Raw genomic sequence first — 24,727 nt, 5'->3', positions numbered from 1 at the left:
TTCCTGCAGTTTCTATGGGAAGTTGCAATTGAAAAGTGTATGGGTCAGAGAATGTGCCAGTGGAAATAAGTCCTATGACATAAAGTTCAGTGTAAAATGGAAATAGCTGTCTGCCTGTCCTGCCAATCCTGCTGCCATTTTGCCAACACTGACTCAGTACAGCACTTAGCATTGCACTGAAGTGGTAGGCTAGGGGGTCAGAATGAAATGGTTTAGAAGTCCTCCATTGGTAATCTGGTATGAGGAACTACTTTTACAGATAGTCAATCCTTTTTTCTACATATCAAGTCATGTTGTAATTATTTACAGGAAAATTATTTAAGAAAAAGAATAAATGGTATAATTTTTATTCAGTGAAAATTCTAAAATAATAGGTCTATTACTAGTAACTGCATAATAGTACTGCAAGTTTCAAACACTCAAAAGGTTCCCAGGGGCCACTATGAAGAGTTAAGCCAATCAACTCTTTTCCATAATGTTTATAATATTTTATATTCCCAACATAAATAATGATAGTTATTCAACCATTTTTAAAATGATAGACAACAGAAATCACCATCACCATGTTAACTAAAGGAACACCTGTGCTGTATCTCCTATGAGTAGAGTAAGTTAAAAGTTCTTTGTGATGAAATATATCCAATATCTTATGATTTGTTATTTAATTGTTCATAGAGGCAGAGTGAAAGGAGGGCGGATAGAGAAGGACAAAGAGACAGAAAGAGGTCTGCAGAAGCATAGTTTATCCCCCCACACACATGTGGGGACCTGCTGCCTTAGCACAAGTCCTGGCACATATTTGTGTGTACTCAACCTGGTGTACCACCAAACAATTCCCAAAATAAAATTTCATTGTTTTTAAGTTTTAAATGTCTATTTATTTATATGAAATAGCAAGAGAGGAGAGAAAACGAAGACTATAACACTTCTTGGTTCTGGCATGGGACTACAGCATCTGGAGAATCATGCTTGCACAATAGAACAACACCAGCAAACTGGGCTAACTTCAGTGCCCCAAAGAGCTGGTATTTAGCTTCTGTAGGGACCTCAGATAATCTACAACAAAATAGTAATTAAATTAAATAAACTGTGTTCAATTGCACAGTCACCATGTTAAAGAATAAAGGAAGGTAATCCAGCAGAGTGATCAGGTGATGCCTCCCTTGGACTAATAAACAAGCTAGAAAGCAAAACACCTTCTTCCCCATTGGGCAACAGCCTAAAAATCAGAAGAGACTTGAAATTCACCAACTTCCAGATCCCCCAAAATTACCAACTCAAACTTCCAACAAAATATGGTGGCAAAGAAACAGGATGTAAAGCAGGCTAGAATCCTGGGTGTGGTCTGGGGAGACAGCATAATGGTTATACAAAAAGGATTTCATGTCTGAGGCTCCAACGTCCCAGGTTCAATCTGGTGCTTTACCAACTGACCCTCTACCACAATTTTCTTAACCATTTATTTATCTTCCCTTGGTTTTTGGGGGTTGCTTCCAAGTTTGGGTAATTACAAATCATGCTCCTATGAACATAGCTGTGCTTTGATCTCTTTAGATTGGTGTATCTTCCTCTTTTGGATACATTCCCAGAAACTAAATTACCAGGTCATTGGGTAGGACAATTTCTAGAATTCTGAGATGACTCCAGGCTTTTTTCCATAGAGGTTGGATCAGTTTGCATCCCCACTAACAACAACTTGCCTTCTGTAGAAAAGCAGACTGACGTTAGTCTCAGAGACAAGGCTTTGAGACCTCAGTAAATCACTCTGCTTTGGCCTTGCAAACTGTAAGAAAGTGTTTTCCAGAGGCAGGTAGTGGCACACCTGGTTCAGCACACATCTAACCAAGAATGAGAACCCAGGGTCAAGTCTCCAGTCCCTACCTGCAGCAATGAAGAAGAGCTTCAAGTATCTCTCCTTCTCTTGCCTTTAGTCTATGAGCACAAGCTCAAGAGCTTCAGAATCAGGAATATTGTTCTTGCATGACAAACCCACCACTCAGTGGTGATTTCTTTGTCCCCACCCATTTTTTTCTACAACAAATAGAAATTGAGATGAAAGAGGGAGATAAAGAGGGAAAGAAAAAGAAAGACACCTGCATCACTGCATTACTGCCAGTGAAACTTCCCTCCTACAGGCTGGGACCAGGGCCTTGAACCTGCTATGTGTTCTATCTTCTGCACCTCCACAACCCCTGAATTAAAAATATTTAGTTATTGGGGTATTGTACTGTATCTATTATTCAAATCTAATTCAAAAAGGACATGGTTTACAAAGTATCTTTCCATAAATTATTCAGTATTTCTTATTTGTTTGCTCCACTTCAAGCCAGAATTTTTTTTCTCCAAGTAAAAAAAAGATATCATAACAACAAAATGAGAAGGTTAAGAATTGAAGAACACGGCATGGATAGTGGAAATATATCACAGTGGGAAAGAGTCACATAAATCATCCGGATTGCATGCTGACTTCTATTAAGTCTCAAAAATATGATAATTATTAGGCACTTAAAAGAAGCACGCCTTTCTCATTGTGATTGCTTTTGTTCCTGTACCACAACTATTATCTCTCTGTTCTTTAGTAAGTAAATCAAACCTCTGAGGTCTGACTTTGTAATCATCCTCTCTATAACTTTATGAGATTCACAGTTTTGCACCTTTCCTGAAAATGGCACCTTTTAAATATGACGTCTGCTACATACTTAAGATCAAACACAGCGAAACTCTCTGACCTTTGAAAATGTGGGTGTTACAGTGAGTTGGAAGGACAGAAATCAAAGAGGAGGTGGATGAAATAAATTATTCTTTTATGAACAGGGTTGATCGTTTCTGAAGCTACACATTTCCAGGAAAGTTTTCTTGATTTCCAAGGTCAGTAAGCAGCAAGCCAGGAAAAAATCCCACTAATTCACCATTCTGGGCACAGATGAATCTGGTGGCTCAAGTATCTGTGGGGTCTGTGGCTTTGGACAGATCTCTTTTACTTTTCTAGAAATGTGACTGTTTAGCTTGATGATCCCTTTTGGAAGGAGATTTGTATTTCCAGAATTACATGCAGGAGATGCTTATGACTTGAGTTCTAGGGCTGAACTGTATTTATTTGCACATCAGGTACTTATAGGCCAAGAGGAAAGGAGGACATATGGCCAAAGGTGAGCAAAGAGGATTATTGGTACACAGAAACTGATCCATGTTCCCATGCATCCCTGTCTCACAGACTGATCTCATGGTTTATGCATGCTACTTTTTCAAAGGATCTTCACTCCTTTGAATGAACAGAGACTTGTTAGGAGGAAATGACTCCCTACTACACCTCTATCCCCCTGGACACTTATTTTTCATCTTATTTTAATGAAAGATATAGACAGAGAAAGAGGCCAGAGTACAGCTCATCTTTGGTTTATGGTGGTCCTGGGGATTCAACCAGGGACCTCAGGCAAGAAAGATATTAGTACAACCATTGTCTAATCTCCCCAGCCCTCATTTGATAAAGATTTTGATTGGGTAAGATGGAAAAAAATGTATGTATATCTGGATCATTAGTGTGGACAGAGTCTAGGTGTACTAGGTAATGCTTCCAGTGAAATTAAGATATGATGATAAGGACTCCAGCTGTAGCAAACCCAGTTAAGCGAACAGAGTACCAAATGCCAGGACCCACTCAAGGAGCTCAAGGATCCGGGTTCTAACCCCCACTCAGCCCAGCTTCCCACCTTCAGCGGGAACACTTTAAAGTGGTGAAGCTGGTCTGCAGGTTTCTCTCTCTCCTTCTCTCTCTCTCCTGCTCTATCTCTCTCTGTCTCTCTCTGTCTCTTTCTCTCTTTGTCTCCCTTTCCTCTCTCAATTTCTCTCTGCTTGCTCAAGGTAATTAGAGAACTAAAAGCTGAAATAGCTGAACTGAAGAAATAAGCTTTGGGAAGGGAAAGGAGACTAACAGAAGCAGAAAACAGAATTAGCCAGAGGATGAGCTATAGAAAACTAAAAAGAGATGAAAGAGCTCAAAAAGAGATTGAGAGACACTGAAAAAAACAACAGAGACATATGGGATTATCTCAAAAGAAGCAACATTCATATCATTGGCCTGCCAGAAGAAGAAAGAGAGGAAGGGGAAGTAAACATTCTAGAGAAAATTACAGAAGAAAACTTCCCAGACCTGAACAACAGAAAGGACATTAATATTCAAGAGGCCCAGAGAGTTCCAAACAGAATCAACCCAGACCAGAAGACTCCAAGACACATCATAGTCCAATGAAAAGAAGTAAGGATAAATAAAGGATCTTAAAGGCTGCAAGAGAAAAACAAAAAGTCACATACAGGGGAAAACCCATAAGACTGCCATCAGATATCTCCACTATAATACTTGCAATATATCAAAGCAAATAAAAAATTGTTGAATAATGAAACTTAAATACATTAAATACACAATATCAATAAATGTAAATGGCTTAAAATCACCCATCAAAAGGAACAGAGTAGGAGGATGGATCAGAAAACACAACCCAACCATATGTTACTTGAAAGAATCCCATCTTACCCAACAAGATAAACACAGACTTAAAGTAAAAGGATGGAAAACTATCATACAGGCTAATGGACCACAGAAAAGGAAGGAACAGCCAGTCTAATCTCTGACACAATAGATTTTAAATTAAATAATGTATAAAAGATAGGCAAGGCCATTATATAATTAGAGGATCATCAGCCAAGAAGATTTAACAAGTATTATAATCTATGCACCCAATGAGGGACCATGTAAATACATCAAACACCTACTGAGAGAACTAGAAAAATACATCAATAGTAATAAAATAATAGTGGAATATTTTAACACCCCACTCTCACACTAAAGACAGATCAGCGAAGCAGAGTCAACAAAGAAACAAGAGAATTAAATGAAGAGATGGGAGACTAGACCTCCTGGACATTTTCAGAGATCTTCACCCCCCCCAAAAAATGGAATACACATTCTTTTCAAAACCACACAACACATACTCAAGGATAGACCACATGTTAGGCCACAAAGACAGCATCAACAAATTCAAGAGACTTGAAATAATCCCAGGTATCTTCTCAGACCACAGTGGATTAAGGCTAACATTTAACAACAAACAGAAAATTACTAAAAGACACAGAATTTGGAAACTAAAGAAGATACTTCTTAAGAACCACTGCAAGAAATTCAAATGTTCCTGGAAACAAATGAAAATGAAGACACAAGCTATCAAAGTATTTGGGACACAGCTAAAGCAGTATTGAGAGGGACACTCATAGCCATACAAACACATATTAAAGAACAAGAAAAAGCTCAAATAAATGGCCTTACTGCACACCATAAGGTCTTAGAGGAAGAAGAACAAAGAAACCCTAAAGCAACCGGAAGAACAGAAATCACTAAAATTAGAGCAGAAATAAACAACATCAAAAATAAGAGAACCATACCAAAGATCAATGAGGCCAAAGTTGGTTCTTTGAAAAATTAAACAAGATTGACAAACCCCTAGCGAGACTCACTAAAAAACGGGAGAACACTCAAATTAATAGAATTGTAACTATAGAGGAGCTCTCATCACAACTGACACCACAGAAATCCAGAAAATCATGCGAAACTTCTATGAAGAACTATATGACACTAAGCTAGAATATCTTGAAGAAATGGAAGAATTCCAAGGAACATATGCCCTTCCAAAACTGAACCAAGAAAAACCACAAAGCCTAATTATACCAATCACAGACAAAGAAATCAAAACAGTTATTAAGAATTTCCCCAACAACAAAACTCCTGGACTAGATGACTTCACAAAAAGAATTCTACAAAACCTTCAGGAAACAGTTAATACCCATACTTCTAAAGCATTTCCACAAAATCAAAGAAACAGGAAAACTCCCTTTTACCTTTTATGAAGCCAACATCAAGGACATCTTTGATGAAATAAACCCAATTACAAGGAAAACTAAAGCAGAAACAAACCAGTGGGACTACATAAAATTGAAAAGGTTCTGCACAGCCAAAGAAACTATCACACAAAGAGTCCCCTCACAGAATGGGAGAAAATCTTCACATGTCATACATCAGACAAGAGACTAATAACCAAAATATACAAAGAGCTCAGCAAACATAGCACCAAAAAAGCAAATGACCCTATCCAAAAATGGGCAGAGGACATAAAAAATCTACTAACTGCAGAGGAGATCCAAAAGGCTAACAAACTTGAAAAATTGCTCCAGGTCACTGATTGTCAGATAAATGTAAATAAAGACAATACTGAGATATCACCTCACTCCTGTGAGAATGGCATACATCAAAAAGGACAGCAGCAACAAATGTTGGAGAGGCTGTGGGGACAGAGGGTCCTTTCTGCACTGCTGGTGGGAATGTAAATTGGTCCAACGTCTCTGGGGAGCAGTCTGGAGAACTCTCAGAAGGCTAGACATGGGCCTTCCATATGACCCAGTAATTCCTCTCCTGGGGATATACCCCAAGGACTCCATAACACCCAGCCAAAAAGATATTTGTACACCTATGTTCATAGCAGCACAATTCATAATAGCTAAAACTTGGAAGCAAGCCAGATGGCGAACATTAGATGAGTGGCTGAGAAAGCTGGTATATATATACACAATGGAATACTATGCAGCTATTAAGAACAATGAACCCACCTTCTCTGACACAACTTGGATGGAGCTAAAAGGAATTATATTAAATGAGCTAAGTCAGAAAGATAAAGATGAGTATGGGATGATCCCATTTATCAATAGAAGTTGAGAAAGAAGAACAGAAAGGGAAACTAAAAGCAGGATTTGACTAACTCTGGAGTAGGGCACCAAAATAAAAACCCTGTGTGAGGGGGAGGGTGGGCATTTGGCTTCCCAGGGCATCAAGGTGTGGGAGTGGGTGGGAGGGATGGGACACAGTCTTTTATGGTGGGAATAGTGTTTATGTACACTCCTATTAAATTGTAATCATATAAATCACTAATTAATATGAGAGGGGAAAATTGATTGAATATCTCAAACTTTTTAAAGCACAGACTGAGTCTTTTTAATTCATAGGCTGAATCTTTGATATGTTGACTCTCTCAGAGTCAATGTATCAACAGAGACAACAGAAGCAACCGGTGGCACAGCTATATACAAGATGTTGGGTATTATACAGCAAATCCTAATAAAGGGACTTTTCAAAGTTAACCCAATTACCAAATAATGTGATGATAACAATAACTATCCACTGTCTTCTTGAACCCTAAGACAGCAGGAACCTCACATTTCCATTATAGAGCCTAAATTTCCCCCATAGAGCCTATGTTTCCCCCAGTCCTGGTACCTTAGGGTGGGGCACACTTTTCCTGCATGCTTCTCTTGATTCATATCAAATAATATTGCATCCACTGATCACAACCTAATCAAAGCAACGACTGTCACCTCACATGCTTCACTTCAGAGTGTGTCCAGAGACTTCAGGTGTGGTATGACAACTCTTCAGCTTCATTACTCGGGTGAGACCTTTCCTTTCATAGTATTCTCTAATTCCACTCCAGGTGATTCACTTCCTAGCAAGTACAAAAACCTAGATATAGACCAGGTCTCCTGAGATTGAGCATATGTTTGCACGTATCCATAAACTAGGGAAAAATATATACCTGAAAGCAAAAGTACACAATAGTCTGCAGTGAGTACCCCCCAACTCTTCATCTGTATGATTCCATGATTGGTCAACAATTTGTTTGGCTTTCTATGTTAAGTCTCTTTTCAGCCACCAGGTTCCAGATGTTAGCATGATGCCAACCAGACTTCCTTGGACAGACAACTCCACCAATATGTTGTGGAGCTCCACTTCTCCAGAGACCCACCCTACTAGGGAAAGAGAAAGGCAGACTGGGAGTATGGACCAATAATCAATGCCCATGTTCAGTGGGGAAGCAATTACAGAAACCAGACCTTCCATCTTCTGCAACTCACAATGACCTTGGTTCCATACTCCCAGAGGGATAAAGAAAAGCTATCAGTGGAGGGGAGGGATATGGAGTTTTAATGGTGGGAATTATGTGGAGTTGTACCCCTCCTATCCTATGGTTTTGTTGATGTCTCCTTTTTTAAATTAATTAATTAATTTAAAAAATGAGATATGATTGGGCAAGACAAGATAAATTGGATGAAAAAGAGAGTGTAATGATATAGGCCATAGAGAGATCAGTAGTCAATCAAGAATACATAGAGAGGATTATTTGTACAGAATATACATCGAAACTTCTACAACCATATGGATTCTGTTACGTCTTTCAGAATAACTTTGGGTCATGGCTGTCCTGTGAAATGACCCTGAATAACTGAGTAATGCAGTATTTTTATTCACATAGAACTCCAACCTTTGACTTGGTTGTGTGAAGTTTCTCATATGGCAGTCCTTGCTAGAAAAATAATTGGTATCCAGTTTTTATCACTGAACTGACCTTCAGGTTGTCCATTACATATATCTTGTTTTCAAGATTTTTTAAATAAATTATAGATAAGATTAAGGTACTATAGATAAAGAAAAACAGATAATGAGTAATAAAGTAATTTTATTTTATGGTTCACTCCTCCATATATCCTTCAAACACTAATTAACAAAAGGCATAGATTTACCTTGCCTGATGAAACAGTTCAACTAAAATTCTGCTAAACTGAGTTTACATTACACTGAATGGCTTTAGGGTGACATTTTTCTTTCTTTATTTTTTTTTTTCATGATGTGACATCACTTTAATACTGAAAGGCATAGAATAAACTATAGTGGGTCCTGTAGTAGTGCAGCGGGTTGAGGGCACATGGCCAAAGCACTAGGACTAGCATAAGGATCCTGGTTCAAGCTCCAGGCTCCCCACCTGCAGGGGTGTCACCTCACAAATGGTGAAGCAGGAATGCAGATGTCTATCTTTCTCTCCCCCTCTCTGTCTTCCCCTCCTCTTTACATTTCTCTCTGTCCTATCCAACAGCAGCGATATTAGTAACAAAATAATAATAACCACAACAATGATAAAACAACAAGGGCAACAAAAGGTAAAAAAAAAAAAAAAAAATAGCATCCTGACCAGTGGATTTGTGGTGCAGGCACTGAGCTCCAGCAATAATCCTGGAGGCAGAAAGAAAGAAAGAAAGAAAGAAAGAAAGAAAGAAAGAAAGAAAGAAACTATAATTGATTCCCTGCCCTAATGGACTTATTTATAATAGAATTTCAGTGCACCTCACTTCATTGTATCAGTATACTAAGCTAGTAGAAAACTATCATATTTTCTGAAGGGATATTGCAATCATTCACTTCCTTCCAAAACTGTTGTGTATATCAATATATCTAAAATAAGAAGACTCATAAGATAGATTGTAGTAATTGGTCAAAACTCATGTAAACATCTCCATTATTCAATCATCTTGTCATTATGGGTATAGACTATCTACATAAACAAGGACTATTTTGTTCTTCACATACTATAGAAATGTGGAGGACAAAATGTTGTAAATTAACTTAAAAGGAGGTATGGGGGTTGGGGCTGCTTGTGGTGCATATAGAAGAATTCACAGCGGGAGCTGGGAACTGGTTTAATCAATACACAGTTTATTAGGGTGAAACAGGTAAACGGAAAAATAAGCACTTATCAAGGGTTAGGCATGTGTTAAGTCTGAATATGGTTATGAAAGTTGAGTCCCATAAGATAAACAATTATCAGGCCTGGTAAATGTTGCTCATGGCTGTAGAGGGGTCTAAAAGTTTACCAGCTAGCAGAGTCACACGTGTTCAGTTCCCAGGAGAAGCAGCTGTGGTGGATACCTGACCAGAAGAAGCTTCTGACCAGAAGCAGCAGCAGCAGCAGCAGCAACTAAAAAGAGCATCATGTGCTCCAAGTCCCTGCTTTTATACATTCCCTTCTCTGAAGCACCTCCTCAGGGTGACTTCATTTGTATGCTAATAATCTCAAACTCCTGCTGGGGTCACCACAATAAAATAATGTATTGACATTTGAAATATGCAATGTATGTCAAATTTTATGAAATTCTGGAGGTAAAGAGTAGCAGTAATAAAGGACATAGATAGGGCCCGGTGGTGCTGCACCTAGTTGAGTGCACAGGTTACAGTGCACAAGGACCCAGGTCCCCACCTATAGGGAGAAATGTATTTGATTAGTTATGCAGGGCTGCAGGTCTCTCTCTCTCTCTCTCTCTCTCTCTCTCTCTCTCTCTCCTCACTCTCTCTTTCTGTCTGTCTGTCTCCCTCTCTTCCCCTCTCTATCAAGTCCTTCCTTCTTGGCTGTCTCTATCCAATAAATAAATAAAGATAATAAAAAAGGTTAAAATAAGAAATCACATATATGCTTTTAACTGTCACATATATGCTTTTATCACTGGGGCTCAGCTTGCATGACAAATCCATGCTTCTGGCAGGATATTTTTTCTTCCCCTCCCTCCTCCTTTTCTCTCCTCTCCCCTCTCCTTTCTCTATTCCCTTTCCCTCCCCTCCACCTCTGGATCCCTTCTCCTCTTTTGTTTTCTATTATTTTCTCTATTTCATAGGAGAAAGAGTATTTTGTGAGGGCAGGGGAGATGTGGGACAAAGGGAGAGAGAAAGACAGGATTCCAGCACTTGCTCCTCAGCTCCTGAATCTAGCTTCCCCCTGTAGGTGGGAAGCAGGAGCAGGTCTTTGTGTGCAGCAACCTGTGTGCTCAACCAGGTATGCCACCACCCAAAAACCAAGAATGGAAAGTTTAGTAAGTGTGAAAGTGGATTGAATTAGACAACATAGAGCATAGCAGGAGAACCAATTCTTGTTTATCGAGAACCACTTATTAATTCTTGTGTCTTTATTGTGCAGAGACTTTGACATATCTCTGTACAGCATTTATAAAATATCTTTGTTAGATTATGTGATATGTAACAATGCATCATCATATAATGTTATTCTGAACACAAATTATCAAATGTTAAAAAATTGAATAAGTATTATGAATGTCAAAAATTTGCATTGTATTCATCCTATTGCTAAGGATATATTATTTGAAAAGCTTTATGAAATGACGGGTCAGGAAGTCAAATTCTTTTCTCATATTAAAACACTGCTGAATGTACCTAACAGAGTTTCTTTTTGCCTTTCTGGTCTCCCCAGATCACTATGCATGTTGTGTAAAAAAAGAGACAATAAGAAAGATCAAACACTAATCCTTATAGGGAAAGCCTGAAGTGAAATGCTTTCAAAAAAGACCTATATTGCTCTGACCTTCACTCTTAGATTCAGATAATAATTACTCCACCTCAGAAAGCATCTAGGTGGCAATTAATAGAGCTGATCTATCATAGACTTCAGTAGATATGCCATTGAGCATGGTTAGCGAAGGTTATTCCCATCCATGCTGTGGACAGGATTCCATCTCTAGGCATTTTAATCATCATAGTGCAAAGGATGATTCTTACTATTTAAGACAACTTTCATAAACACTGATATTCTGTTTGAAATGTGAAAAATAATCTTGGTTTTGTAGGTGCCAGTTTAGGCACATAAAGCTATATGGGGGGTGGGTGGAGGCAAGATGGAAACTTGGAGCCTTAGCTGCCATGAGCTCTAGGGGACAGCAGTTTGCAACACGTGATCCACTGGATAGGGTAGGATACTGGGCTGTCTGTAAAAGGTGAACACGGGCTGGTCAGAGTGACACCAAAATACTGTCCCATAACTCTCTCCTAGGCTGACAAAGGCAGGTTAGGAGGACAAAGGAAAATCCTTTGATTATTTCTGAGCACACCACTCCACCCCAGTACCAGGCCCCAGGAGCAGAGCAGCTGCTCCTAGCAGGCTCCCAGCTGAGCTATTTTATTTACCAAGATTCCTGGATCAACAGAGGTGCCACTACAAGCCTCTTCCTTTAACTTCTCTCTCTCTCTCTCTGTCTCTCTCTCTTTTTTTAGGTAGTTGGAGCTCGATTTGAGTGACAAAATATGGGATCAATCAGAACCTCATCTCTGCCTGGGAAAGACTACTACCTGGAGGTTTTTTTTCGTTTGTTTGTTTGCTTTTTTTTTTTTTTTTTGGTTTTTTTTTTAAATACTTCTTAAATTGGCCATCTTTGTTCAGGCTACCTGCAGCCAACGGAGCAGTCCAAGCTGCAGACTAACTGTTAGGGGTTTTCTACTCTATTTTATTTATTTTGTTACTACTATTATTATATACACGTGTCCCTTTTCCATTCACCTACTTCAGGTTGACCAAAATTAACCATTGTTGTTTTTCCATTGCTAGGTGACTGGGTGTTCTATCATTGTGAGAGGAACTTGTTTCTTTTTACCTCTTCTCTCCACTCTCCTTTTTTTCCCTCCTCCTAGCTAATTAAAAACAAAAACAAAACAAAAAAAAAACCTCTTTCCTTTGACTGCTCTTCCTTTTTTCTTCTTTCTTTCTTTTTATTATCTTCTTCCTTCCTCTTTCTTTTGTTTTCTGAATTCACTGATACTAAGAAATCTGAATCGGAGTGGATGCTATGTGTGTGTGTCTTCTCTAATTCCCTTTCTTTACTTTCTATCCCTAGAATTTATAGTGGACAGTATTCACATAAAGGTCTATTCTTGCTTTCCCTTTTTGCTGTCTCTTTCTTTTTCTTTTGTTTGTTGCTATTTTTTCTTGGACTGGAGGTGTTGTTTGGCTAAATAGTATTGGTTGAACTGTGTCGTTCCCTGAAGGTTTTGTAAAATTTGTTTGTGAAGCCATCTGGTACAGGGATTTTGTTGTTGGGAAGATTCTTAATAACTGCTTTTATTTTTTCCAAAACTGAACCGAGAACTAAAAATCCTCAATGCAACAATCACAGACAAAGAAATCAAAACAGTTATTAAGTATCTTCCCAACAAAACCTTCAGGAAACAGCTAATATCTACACTTTTAAAGCTCTACCACAAGATGGAAGAAACAGGAACACTCCCTTCCACCTTCTATGAAGCCAACATCATTCTGATACCAAAAGCAGATAGAGACACAACAAAAAAGGAAAACTACAGACCAATATCTCTGATGAACATAGATGCCAAAATATTAAAGAAGATCTTGGCCAACCATATATAGCAGCACATCAAAAAAATTGTTCATCACGACCAAGTGGGATTTATCCCAGGAATGCAAGATTGGTTTAACATATGTAAGTCAATCAATGCCACTCACCACATCAATAAAAACAAAGGCAAAAACCACATGATTATCTCAATAGATGCAGAGAAAGCCTTTGACAAAATCCAACACCCATTCATGCTCAAAACTCTACAAAAAATGAGGATAGACAGGAAATTCCTTAAGATAGTGAATCCATATGTAGCAAACCTACAAACAACATCATACTCAATGGATAGAAGCTGAAAGCATTCCCCCTCAGATCGGGGACTAGACAAGATTGTCCTTTATCACCATTACTATTCAAGGTAGTATTGGAAGTTCTCGCCATAGCAATCAGGCAAGAGAAAGAAATTAAAGGAATACAAATTCAAAGGGAAGTAGTCAAGCTCTCACTATTGCACAGATGATATGATAGTATACATAGAAAAACCTAAAGAATCCAGCAGAAAACTACTGGAAGTTATTAGGCAATATAGCAAGGTGTCAGGCTTCAAAATCAAGGCAAAAATCAGTGGCATATCTCTATGCAAACACTAAATTTGAAGAAGATATCCAGAAATCACTCCCATTCATTGTTGCAGCAAAATCAATAAAATACCTAGGAATCAACCTGACTAAAAAGTGAAAGACTTGTATACTGAAAACTATGAGTCATTATTCAAGTAAATAGAACCTGATTACAAGAAATGGAGACATCCCATGCTCATGGATTGGAAGAATTGATATCATCAAAATGAATATTCTACCCAGAGAGAATACTGGTGGTGAGAATGATGTGTATTTACACACTCCTTTTAATTTGTAGTCATATAAATCACCATTTAATTAATATGAGAGTGGAAAATTTGATTGAATGTCTCAAACCTTTTTAAACACATACCGAGTATTTTTAATACATAGTCTTTGACATGTTGACTCTCTTGAAAGCTTAGATCAGGGAGAACAGAAGCAACTGGTGGCATAGCTATATGCAAATAATATCAAAAGACAAATTCTGGTGATGTTGGGTATTATACAGCAAATCCTAACAATGGGATATTTCAAAGTTAACCCAATTGCCAAATAATGTGGTTATTGCAATAACTATTTATTGTCTTCTTAAACCCCAAGACAGCAGGAAACTCCCACTTCCTCTGTAGAGCCTATATTTCCCCCAGTCCTGGAACCTCTAGGGTGGGGCTCATTTTCCTGCATGTCTCTCTCAATTCATACCACATGATATTGCATCCGCCGATCCCAACCTAATCAACGCAAGGAGTACCACCTCAGCATGCTTCACTTCAGACTGTGTCCAGAGACGTCAGGCATGGAATACCAACCCTTTAGCCTCATAACTCTAGTGAGACCTTTCATTTCATAGTATTCTGTAATTCCATTCCAGGAGGTTCACTTACTAACAAAGTCCCAAAACATAGATATAGACCAGGTCCCATAAGATAGATCATATGTCCACATGTATCCATAAATTAGTGCAAAATATATACCTGAAAGAAAAAATACAGGATAGTCTGTATTGATTCAGTATAAAGTTCATAATGAAATAGTGTCTACTTAGACTTAGATACGCTCCTCACCTACTTCCTATTACAGTTCTCTCATTCATTCCAAACTTAACCTTATCAAAGCAAGAACTACAAAAGCTGAATAAGGGCAAGAGACTGACATATAGTAAAGATGACTCTTTAGTCACTATCAGGCCACCCCATCAGCTGGGACCCTATTCGGGGAGTCTTGACATTCCTAAATAGACCTGATAGACCTAGACCTCGAATAAATCCCTCTCTCCATTTTTACTGGTCATTTCTATCAGGAACAACACAACAGACCCCTTTGTGGCCCCCGTAGGACCTTGCCCTCAACTTGGAACAACAACAGTAGAGAATGTTCCATGATGGACAAATGCTCTATGCTACACCTGAGTAAGATGGGTCCTGATATTGGGGCAGCTTGGAATGTTCCTATACATGACCATAAGAATGTGAGCTTAGATCTAGAGGGATGAACAGGTCACATAGGCTCCTAAGCTGAATATAGGACCCAGTCCAAATCAAATCAATGAGGTTTACAGTCCACAATACATATACCCCTTCCACATATTAGGGAGCTACCTATTCCTTGATCCAGATTTCTGTCCCTTTTTCAGCCATGACATCACCTCCCTAGACAATAACTTGGATCCACCTGCATATCAGATTTTAGGCTCAGAGAGAAGAAAAAAAAAAAAAAACTAGTATAGCTAGCTACAGGCCCTTTGAAATATAACTAAAATATGTCTAATATCTCTCTATAGAATGAAGTTCCCCCAAAACTCTTCAACTGCACTATTCCAGCACTTAGGGCCATGATTGGTCAAAAATTTGTTTGACTTTGTATGTTAACTTTCTTTTCAGCCTCCAGATTCCAGATGCTAGCATAATGCCAAACAGATTTCCCTGGACAGAGGACCCTACCAGTGTGTCCTGGAGCTCTGCTTCCCCAGAGCCCCACCCCACTAGGGAAAGAGAGAGACAGGCAGGGAGTACTGATTGGCCAGTCAACGCCCATGTTCAATGGAGAAAGAATTACAGGAGCCACACCTTCCACCTTCTGCATCCGATAATGTACTTGGGTCCATACTTCCAGAGGGATAAAGAATAGGAAAGCTATCAGGGGAGGGGATATTATATGGAGGGTGGGTACTGTCTGGAGTTGTACCCCTATTATCCTATTTTTTTTAATATCTCCTTTTTTAAATAAATAAATAAATAAACAGGAAAATGTTAAAAAAAAAACTATATCAGGAATAGTTCCACTGAACCTAAATGAAATATGAAGATCTGACTGTTTATCCCTCCACATATCCTCTTGTGACCCCCAGAGATACTCAAACTACTCTGAAAACCAGACGTACATCTAGGAACCCTTTCAAAATTAAAGTCACACTTCCTACTTATAGAATGTTACATACACATAGGAATGCATGTAACTGTAGAAATGCTACATAACTGAATCTATAATTGAGCTACCCATCAACCCAACAGAATATTAAGCCTTCCAAAAAAAAAAAAAACCCACAAAACTTGGAGCTAAGCATTAACCAGTGTCTAAGTCTAGGTATTAAAAAAATAGTTTTGCATATTTGCAAACCAAAAGTTTCCCAAGTTACAAGGATAACAGATTACTATGGTTTAGCCTATAATTTTCATTATAAAAGCAGGTTTCCAGGAAAAACAAACAAACAAACAAACCCTCTCTTGCCCTGCCACTGAAGACCATCGTTTCCCTCCTATATTCTTTTATTGTCTTGCTTGATCATTTATTTTCCTTTATCTTCCACACACGAGTGATATCATGCAGTACTCTTCCTTCACCAGATAATTGTTTCACTTAGCACAATAATTGCAAGAGCTTTTCTTGTTGCAAACGGTAGAATTTCATCTTCCTCTGAAGTTGGAGGTTCATTATTACCATTTCCAATTATTTTACATGACTATTCCTGCTTTGTGTTCCCAGTATATACTCCCTTCTCTGCCAACATATTTTTAAGTAGTTTTATTGTCTTTATTTATTTACTGAATACAGGCAGCCATAAATTGAGAGAGTAGGGGAAGACAGAGAGGAAAAAAGACAGGGAGAAATCTGAAGCCCTGCTTCACCACTTGTGAAACTTTCCCCTTCAGGTGGGGATTGGGGGCTTGAACCCTGGTTCTTGTGCACTGTAATGTGAGACCTTAACCAGGTGCACCACCACATGGACCCTATCAACATACTTTCCTTTCCCCTTTAAAGTCAGTCCTGACTTCCCACTCTGTATTATTATTAATTTCACACACACACACACACACACACACACACACACACACACACACACACACACACGTGTGTTTTTCTTTATTACTCCTTTTTTCTTTATTAATCTTATAGAATGACTTCCAGAGTCTTTTACATATGTGCTACTGCTCAACCATCTCTATTTCCAAATTTTTATTCTCCATTTTCATAGAAAGCAATGTAGATAAACCAAATATTTCACGTTCTTCCCTTCTTTCTTTCCCCTTTCCTTCCTTCTTTCTTGCTTCCTTTATTCCTTTCTTTCTTTCTTTCTTTCCAGAAGTAAATGAAAGAAAGTGAACCAGTTTGATATCCCAAATGTATGCACTGACTAGGTGAAGATGTTGAATTAGTGGTAGGCTTTTCTAATTGCAAAAACAAGACTGCAGGAGAGGAATCCAATCTTAGGAGAGTAGTGTTTTGTGCACAGATGGAGCCCAATACTGTCTAAAATAGAAATAGGAATTCCTTGTGCAACCTCCTTATTTTCATACTTTGGAATACAGAGATTATTAGCTCTTCATTGATTTGTTTCATAATGATAAAAGTTATCAAGGCACCCTGGCTATTCAGGCAATCCAGCATGACCATAAAAAGTACTGAATGGTGTCATCTTATCTGAAGAAAGAAAGCAAATCCAAAGGAAAAAATATAAAACCACAAATTGCCACTCTGTCTTAGAGAAGCCTTGTAATGAAAATGTCCAGAGCTGTCAGTGCTAATGGGTAATCCAATACTACATGGAGCCAGTTTTATTCCTATAGCTTCAATTTTCTCAATTCTATACACCCATAAAATTCCAAGGATTCATATTGTACTTCAATATAAATTTCTAAGAGGCCAGGGAAAATATGAATATCCCTAAATTTTAAAAACATATTTATTAATTTACTTATGATTTTTTCATTTCATAGGACAGTGAGAAAAGAAGGAAGTGGAAGTAGAGAGGGATTAAACAAAGTGACACCTACAGCACTGCTTCACTATTTATCAAGCTTCCTGTGTACAGATGGAAACAATGGATAGATAAGGAAGGGTCCTTGTAGGTGGTAATGTGTGTGCTCAACTGGGTGCACCACTGCACTGTCCTAAAATATTCAGCATCTAGAACAACTGAAGCCATCCACAGTGTCAACTAGCAGTAGCAGTAGGTCCTTTTAATCAAATACAACTCGTTAATTAACACATGCCACTTTGTTGTATCCTGTTAGTTTTTCCTAAGCTACTAGGTCATAAGGATATACTCTTAATATTTATTCTTATGGAAGTTTAAATTTCAAGTCTTAATTTTAGTTATTCCAGAATAAGTTTTATTTTCATGCAAGATAGGAGGTGGAAATCTCTACTCTGGATTTTTTACATGTGAACAGTTAAATATTCCAGCATTGCTTATTGGAAAGTCTACATTTTCTGCTTTCCTTGTGTTTTCAAAATGTCTGTTTGACTACACACAGTATGTCTATCATCTACATACTTGGTTGGATAGCTAGCTACCAACTATGAACATCATCATCATAATTAATCAGTAATGTATCATCAATCATTTCTCATTCTGTTATCAAACTCTTTAGCACTTTTAATTTTTAAGAAATTGGTGTCAACATGTTTTTTTATCACTATTTTAACTGATAGAATTCTTGGGGCAGAGCCAAGATGACGACCTGGAGGCAGCTGCTGGCAGAAGCTCCAACAACAACTGCTGGAAAGGGTAGGATACCTGGCCTTCAGCAGGATGGTGAATAAGGGTTCCTAAGTGTGATACCAAGGAGGTGACTATAGCTCAATTTGGGTTAAAAAAAAACAGAGAAAAAAGAAAGGAAATTTTGTGATTATTTATGAAGTGCACCCCTTTCCCATACCCTATAACCAGACCCCAGGGGCTTGAGAGCTGCTACTAGCAGGCTTCCCACTGAGCTTCTTTCTTTACCAAGATTCCTGGCTCACCAAGGTTCTAATTTCAATCCTTTTCCCTTTCTGATTCCCTTTGCTCTTGTTGTTTTTCTTTTAAGTGGTTTAAGCTCAATTGGAGTGACAAATATCTGACCAATCAGAGCCTTATCCCAGCTAGGAAAGACTACCTGAAGGTTTTTTGTTTGTCTGTTTGTTTTTTAACAATTGGCTATCTTTGCTCAGGCTATCTGAGCCAATCATGAGTCATCAAGCTTCAGACTGACTTGGAGGGGTTTTTAATAGGTTCTATTTTATTATTAATACTATATATACACATGTGTCCCTTTCCCCCCTTCAGGTTGACCAAAATTAAATTTTAGTGCATTTTCCATTGCTAGGTGACTAGGTGTCCTATCCATTGTGAGAGGAACTTGTTTCACTCTACCTACATCCTCTATCCACTCTCCCCCTTCTCCCTCCTACTAGCTAATTAAAACAAAACAAAACAAAACAAAATCTTTCCTTTTATTGCTCTTTTTTTGCTTTTCTTTTTTTGTTTCTCATGCTTGTTTTCTTTTCATTCTTCCTCATTATTCTTCTTTCTGATGTCACTGATACTCGTTTGTGAATTATTTTGGGGAATAAATCTGACTCACAGTGGACTCTCTTTGTGTGTGTCACTTCTCTGATTCCCTTTCTCCTCTTGCTACCCTTAGAATTTACAGTGGACAATAGATTTACATAATTGTCTATTCTTGCTATCCCTTTTTCCTGTCTCTTTCTTGTTCATTTGGATCTGGTTGCTAATTTTTCTTGGACTGGAGGCACAACCTAATCAAAGCAACAGCTGCCACCTCAGCATGTTTCACTTCAGACTGTCTCCAGAGACTTCAGGTGTGGAATGATAACTCTTCACCCTCACTACTCGGGTGAGACCTTTCCTTTCACAGTATTCTCTAATTCCATTCCATGTGGTTCACTTCCTAGCAAAGGCTCAAAACCTATATATAGACCATGTCTCCTGAGATAGAGCATATGGTCACACGTATCCATAAACTAGGGCAAAATATATACCTGAAAGCAAAAGTACACAATAGTCTGCAGTGAGTACCCCCCAACCCTTCATCTGCACTATTCTAGCCTTTAGGTCCATCATTGGTCAACAATTTTTTTGGCTTTCTACGTTAACTCTTTTTTCAGCCACCAGGTTCTAGATGCCAGCATGATGCGGACCAGACTTCCTTGGACAGACAACCCCACCAATGTGTTGTGGATCTCCACTTATCCAGAGACCCATCATACTAGGGAAAGAGAGAGGCAGATTGGTAGTATGGAACCATCACTCAATGCCCATGTTCAGTGGGGAAGCAATTACAGAAGCCAGACTTTCCACTTTCTGCAACCCACAATGACCTTGGTTCCATACTCCCAGAGGGATAAAGAATGGGGAATTTATCAGTAGAGGGGATGGGATATGAATATATGATGGTGGGAATTGTGTGGAGTTGTACCCCTCCTATCCCATGGTTTTCTTAATGTCTCCTTTTGAAAATAAATAAATAAATAAATAAATATTTCTTATTGTTCCTGTGGTGTTTCCTCTTGGTTTTAGATAAAGTTTATTTAATTGATTTTCCAAGTATTTAAGAAATGCTCTCATTGCTTCTATTTTACCTAAGGGGAATTCAGTATTGAATATCTTTAATCATTATTGTTCCTTATAATATAGTTGCATTTTTTTACTTTTACTTTTTTTTTTTAACCAGAGAACTGCTCAACTCTAACATATATGTAGATGTGGTGGATTTTGGAGCCTCAGGTATGAAAGCCTTTTTGCATAACCATTATGCTATCTACCTCCACCCCTGAGTCCAAGACTTTATTCATTGCTATACCTCCTAGGTCACTCTATCAATTTTTTTAATTAAAAAAGATGAGTTTGCCTTATTTAAAAAATAATTTTAAGCTAACTTTTATTTTTCTTTATTACCAAAGCACTGCTCAGCTCTGGCTTATCATGACACAGAGGAATGAACCTGAGACTTTGGTTCCTCAGGGATGAGAGTCTCTTTATATAAACATTATGCTACCTACCTTTTCTCTGCATTATTCTTGAAAGTAGAATATCACATTCTTTATTGTCAAACACAGAACACATTATAAACAAACAATAATAATGTTAATAAATGTGTCAAAGTAGTATGCATATCTTGGAACTATATGAGATAAATAGACATATTTTTTCATGATAAAAACACACTTTCCTTTATTTTATTTATTTACTTTTTTAGTACCCACAACATGTGCTATGCTTGCTTAAAGACAGTGCAAAGTTAGTCATATTGGATGGAAGCTTATAATCATATTATTAATTTTTTAAATTTTCATTTGTTTTTGTCTTGAAATAAATTTAAATAAATATGATTTAATTACACAGGGATACTTCTATGATCCATTAAATTGTATCCTGGGAATCTACCCAAAAGAAGCAAAAATACCTATATTTAGCAGCACAATTTGTAATAGACAAATCTTGAAAACAAAGGCAAATACTGAATCTTTTCACTTGTAAGGGGAACTTAAGAAATAAGCAGTGCCCATGTCTATTCATATTTAGCACACCATCCTGTGTAACCTCTGCATCCCTGTCCACCTGACAGCCATGGTCAAAGCTCTGAACATTCTAGGTTGCACTCATTTCTGGACCAGTCTTCCTTGTGTGGTGGGTATTTTGAACCAAGCCATCTTTGAAAATGGTGCAATCCCTACCATTCTTGCTCCAAATTAAGGGCAAAGTCAGATCTATGAAGTTTACAGTTCCCAGTATTTATATGCTTTCCCTGCTGGGAGTGATTCTCTCCCCTGATCCAGTTTTCTAGCCCTACTCCCAGTTTTGAGGCCATCTTCCCTCTCAATAATTTTAGCCCACCTGCATGCTATCTGTCAGACTCGGGCAAAAATTAGTCAAGTCATGGGCTCCTTGGGATATACTTAAAATTTACTTCCTACCTTCTTCCAACATGAAGACCTCAAATCTCATCTGCTATGTTATTACCTTTATATTCAGGATTATTAGACAGTTTGTTCTGCTCTATATCTTAATACTTTTCAGCCACCAAGCTGTTGCTGGGGCTCACGTGGAGTGACTCCAACCAGGCGGTAAGTCTCCAACCCTCCCTCATGGGCTCTAGAGGCTGGGTGAATTCAGAAAGTTGCGTCGGGGAACATTCTGGTACAAACATTAGTTTATTGGGAGAAGAGTACAGGTCTTTATACTGAGTTAAATGAAGGGCATTTGTCACATATGTCATAAATTACAGGTTCCTCCTTAAAGGTCAGCTTGCCCCTATGGTAGGGGGGCGGCATGACAGAAATTGATGAGATACATAAAGGTCAAGACAATTAGTCTCCATGATGCAGGCAAGTTAATTATCCAAAGGTATTTGAGATAATCATAGGGATTAAACCAGTAAGGTGAAGTAGGGAAGAAGAAAAACAAAACAATGTAAATCACAGATATCAAGGGGCACAAGGAAATGGAATATGAGATCTCACTGCCAGGGTGTATGGTAGCATGTGTTATCCTATATGATCAAAAGGTGAAGTGGATGTGTGAACTTTGAGTGAACCCTAAAGCAGGCAACCATTTGGCCTGCTAGCAATGGGAACTAAGTTTGAGAGGCTTGGAGGATTTCTATGAGCTTGAGAGACTAACAAGGAGAAACTGAGTCTGGGAGACTTTTCCCTCTTGGCTCATCTCTATAAGGAGAGAGGCTAACAAGTGAGGTGTCTTTCCAGACCTCCATCCAAGGATGGGAGAGCTCTCCTAAGCTCTACCAAGCTTCCACATAGTCCCACAAGTTGTAGATGCTACCATGATGCCAAACTGACTTCCCTGGAAGATAACCTCACCAATGTATCCTGGAACCTCACCTTTCCAAAGTCCTACCCTACTAGGGAAAGATAGAAACAGGCTGGGAGTATGAATCAACTTGCCAATACCCATGTCCAGCAGAGAAGCAATTACAGAAGCCAGAACTCCCACCTTCTGCTCCCCATAAAGATTTTTGGTCCATATTCTGAGAGGGATAAGAAATAAGTTAAATTTCAATGGAGAGGATGAAATACAGAACTCTGGTGGTGGTAATTTTATGGAATTGTACCCCTTTTATTCCACAATCTTGTCAATCATTATTAAATCACTAAAAATTAAAAAATAGAAATAAGGAGAATAAAATCACAAATCAAAACTTAAGGTAGGTATGGTATATCACATGAAAGCTAAGGATTCTGGGAAAAGAGAATGAGGCAAGATGGAGAGGAACCTTGAGGTCTTTTTGCATGGCGACCAGTATAACTGTTTTAGTTTCAATTTTTGTAACATATAATAATATTCTTCCTACTTTATGCTGTCTTATAATAAATTTGATAAAGATGCTTCTTATATTTATAGCTATTTTCTTCCCTCCCACTTAAATACTTCAGTTTAGAGCAATTTGATAGATAAAGCAACATATAGAGATAAAGATATTCAGTTTTCCCATCTCTGTCTGGCCCCCACTATACATATGCATGGTCTTTCCTGTTAGCAATGCCATTATCCACAGGGTTACATATTACATACCCAAATTGTGTCTGTTTTGTTCTAGTCTATTAATAAATGTTCAATTATTTGTTGTACAATTTTACAATTTGCTTTAGTTCTATAATTCATTCTAAGTTAACTTTTGTGTAGAAAATATGTAACTAGATGGAGCCAAGCGTAGTGCAGCAGGTTAAGCTCACATGGTGCAAAGTGTAAGGACTGGGTAGGGATCCTGGTTCCAACCCCTGGCTTCCCACCTGTAGACGGTCACTTCACAAGTTTTGAAACAGGTCTGCAGGTTTCTATATTTCTCTCCCCCTCTCTGTCTTCCCCTCCTCTCTCCATTTCTCTCTGTCCTATCCAACAACAAGGACAGCAATGACAACAACAATAACAACAACAAATGATAAACAGCAAGGACAACAAAAGGGAAAATATATGTGACTATATTTTTTCTATTATATTTACTGATGCTTCAAAATGTTAAAGACTGCCTTTTGAACTGAAAATACTTGAAAAACAGGATTAAGATAAAGAATGTAGATGTCACGGACAAGATGGTTCCACCGGTGCAGGTCTCTCCGCTCATCAAGCTTGGCCGCTACTCCGCCCTGTTCCTCGGCGTGGCTTATGGAGCCAAGCGCTACAGCTACCTGAAGCCCAGGGCAGAGGAGGAGCGGAGGGTGGCGGCGGAGGAGAAGAAGCAGCAGGATGAGCTGAAGCGGAGAGAGAGAGAGCTGGCAGAAGCCCGTGACGACAGCATACTCAAGTGAGCCCACCTGCCCCTTCGCCCGTCGCCTCGCCTGTCGCTTCCGCTGAATGAAGCTCCTTGTTGCCAGAAAAAAAAAAAAAATAAAGAATGTTTGTCTTTGAAACACAGAAGAAATATAAGGGATGCCAGTCATACGAGTTGGTTTATATTTCAGGCTCAAGTGAGAGAAAATTCATAACCTTAAGAGTTTTGGAAGATTTAACATTGGCATTTTCAGATATTCTCATGTAGGAAGTTAACAAAAGAAGAAGCTAGTGTGAGTTCTCAGCTCGCCTGGGGGAAAATGTATCCAGTTATGGGGCTTTTTAATTTGTGCTTGTGATTTATCAATACAGCCTAACTAAATGCCTTATTAATTCAAAAGATGTCATGATTTTAATTTGTTTTATATCTTTTATTGCCTAGGTCAAATACTTTACTAATAATCACATGCGTTTTAACGATTGAAGCACACATTAAAATACTTGACAGACTGCCTGTTAATCTGCACATTGTAGCCCACTGTGCAGTTTCTGATGGAATTTCACATTTTATGGTGCCGCCTTTGAATTT

The 24,727-nt window shown here is 38.4% G+C and overlaps 1 protein-coding gene across 1 annotated transcript; it reads left to right on the top strand.

Moving 5' to 3' along the window:
* Nucleotides 1–23,937: 23,937 nt before the first annotated feature.
* Nucleotides 23,938–24,260, top strand: LOC103123131 (ATP synthase subunit e, mitochondrial). Its single transcript, XM_007533762.3, has one exon. The coding sequence runs from the start codon at nt 23,961–23,963 to the stop codon at nt 24,174–24,176; it is 216 nt and encodes a 71-aa protein (XP_007533824.1). The 5' UTR covers nt 23,938–23,960; the 3' UTR covers nt 24,177–24,260.
* Nucleotides 24,261–24,727: the final 467 nt, after the last annotated feature.

Source organism: Erinaceus europaeus, chromosome 18 (genome assembly GCF_950295315.1).
Source record: "Erinaceus europaeus chromosome 18, mEriEur2.1, whole genome shotgun sequence".
Taxonomy (NCBI): Eukaryota; Metazoa; Chordata; class Mammalia; order Eulipotyphla; family Erinaceidae; genus Erinaceus; species Erinaceus europaeus.
The sequence above is the reverse complement of the archived record's forward strand: the minus strand, read 5'-3'. Positions and strand labels throughout refer to the sequence as shown.

Excerpts from the sequence above, each read along its gene's own strand:
- LOC103123131 (XM_007533762.3), top strand. The coding sequence starts at position 23,961 with ATGGTTCCACCGGTGCAGGTCTCTCCGCTCATCAAGCTTGGCCGCTAC.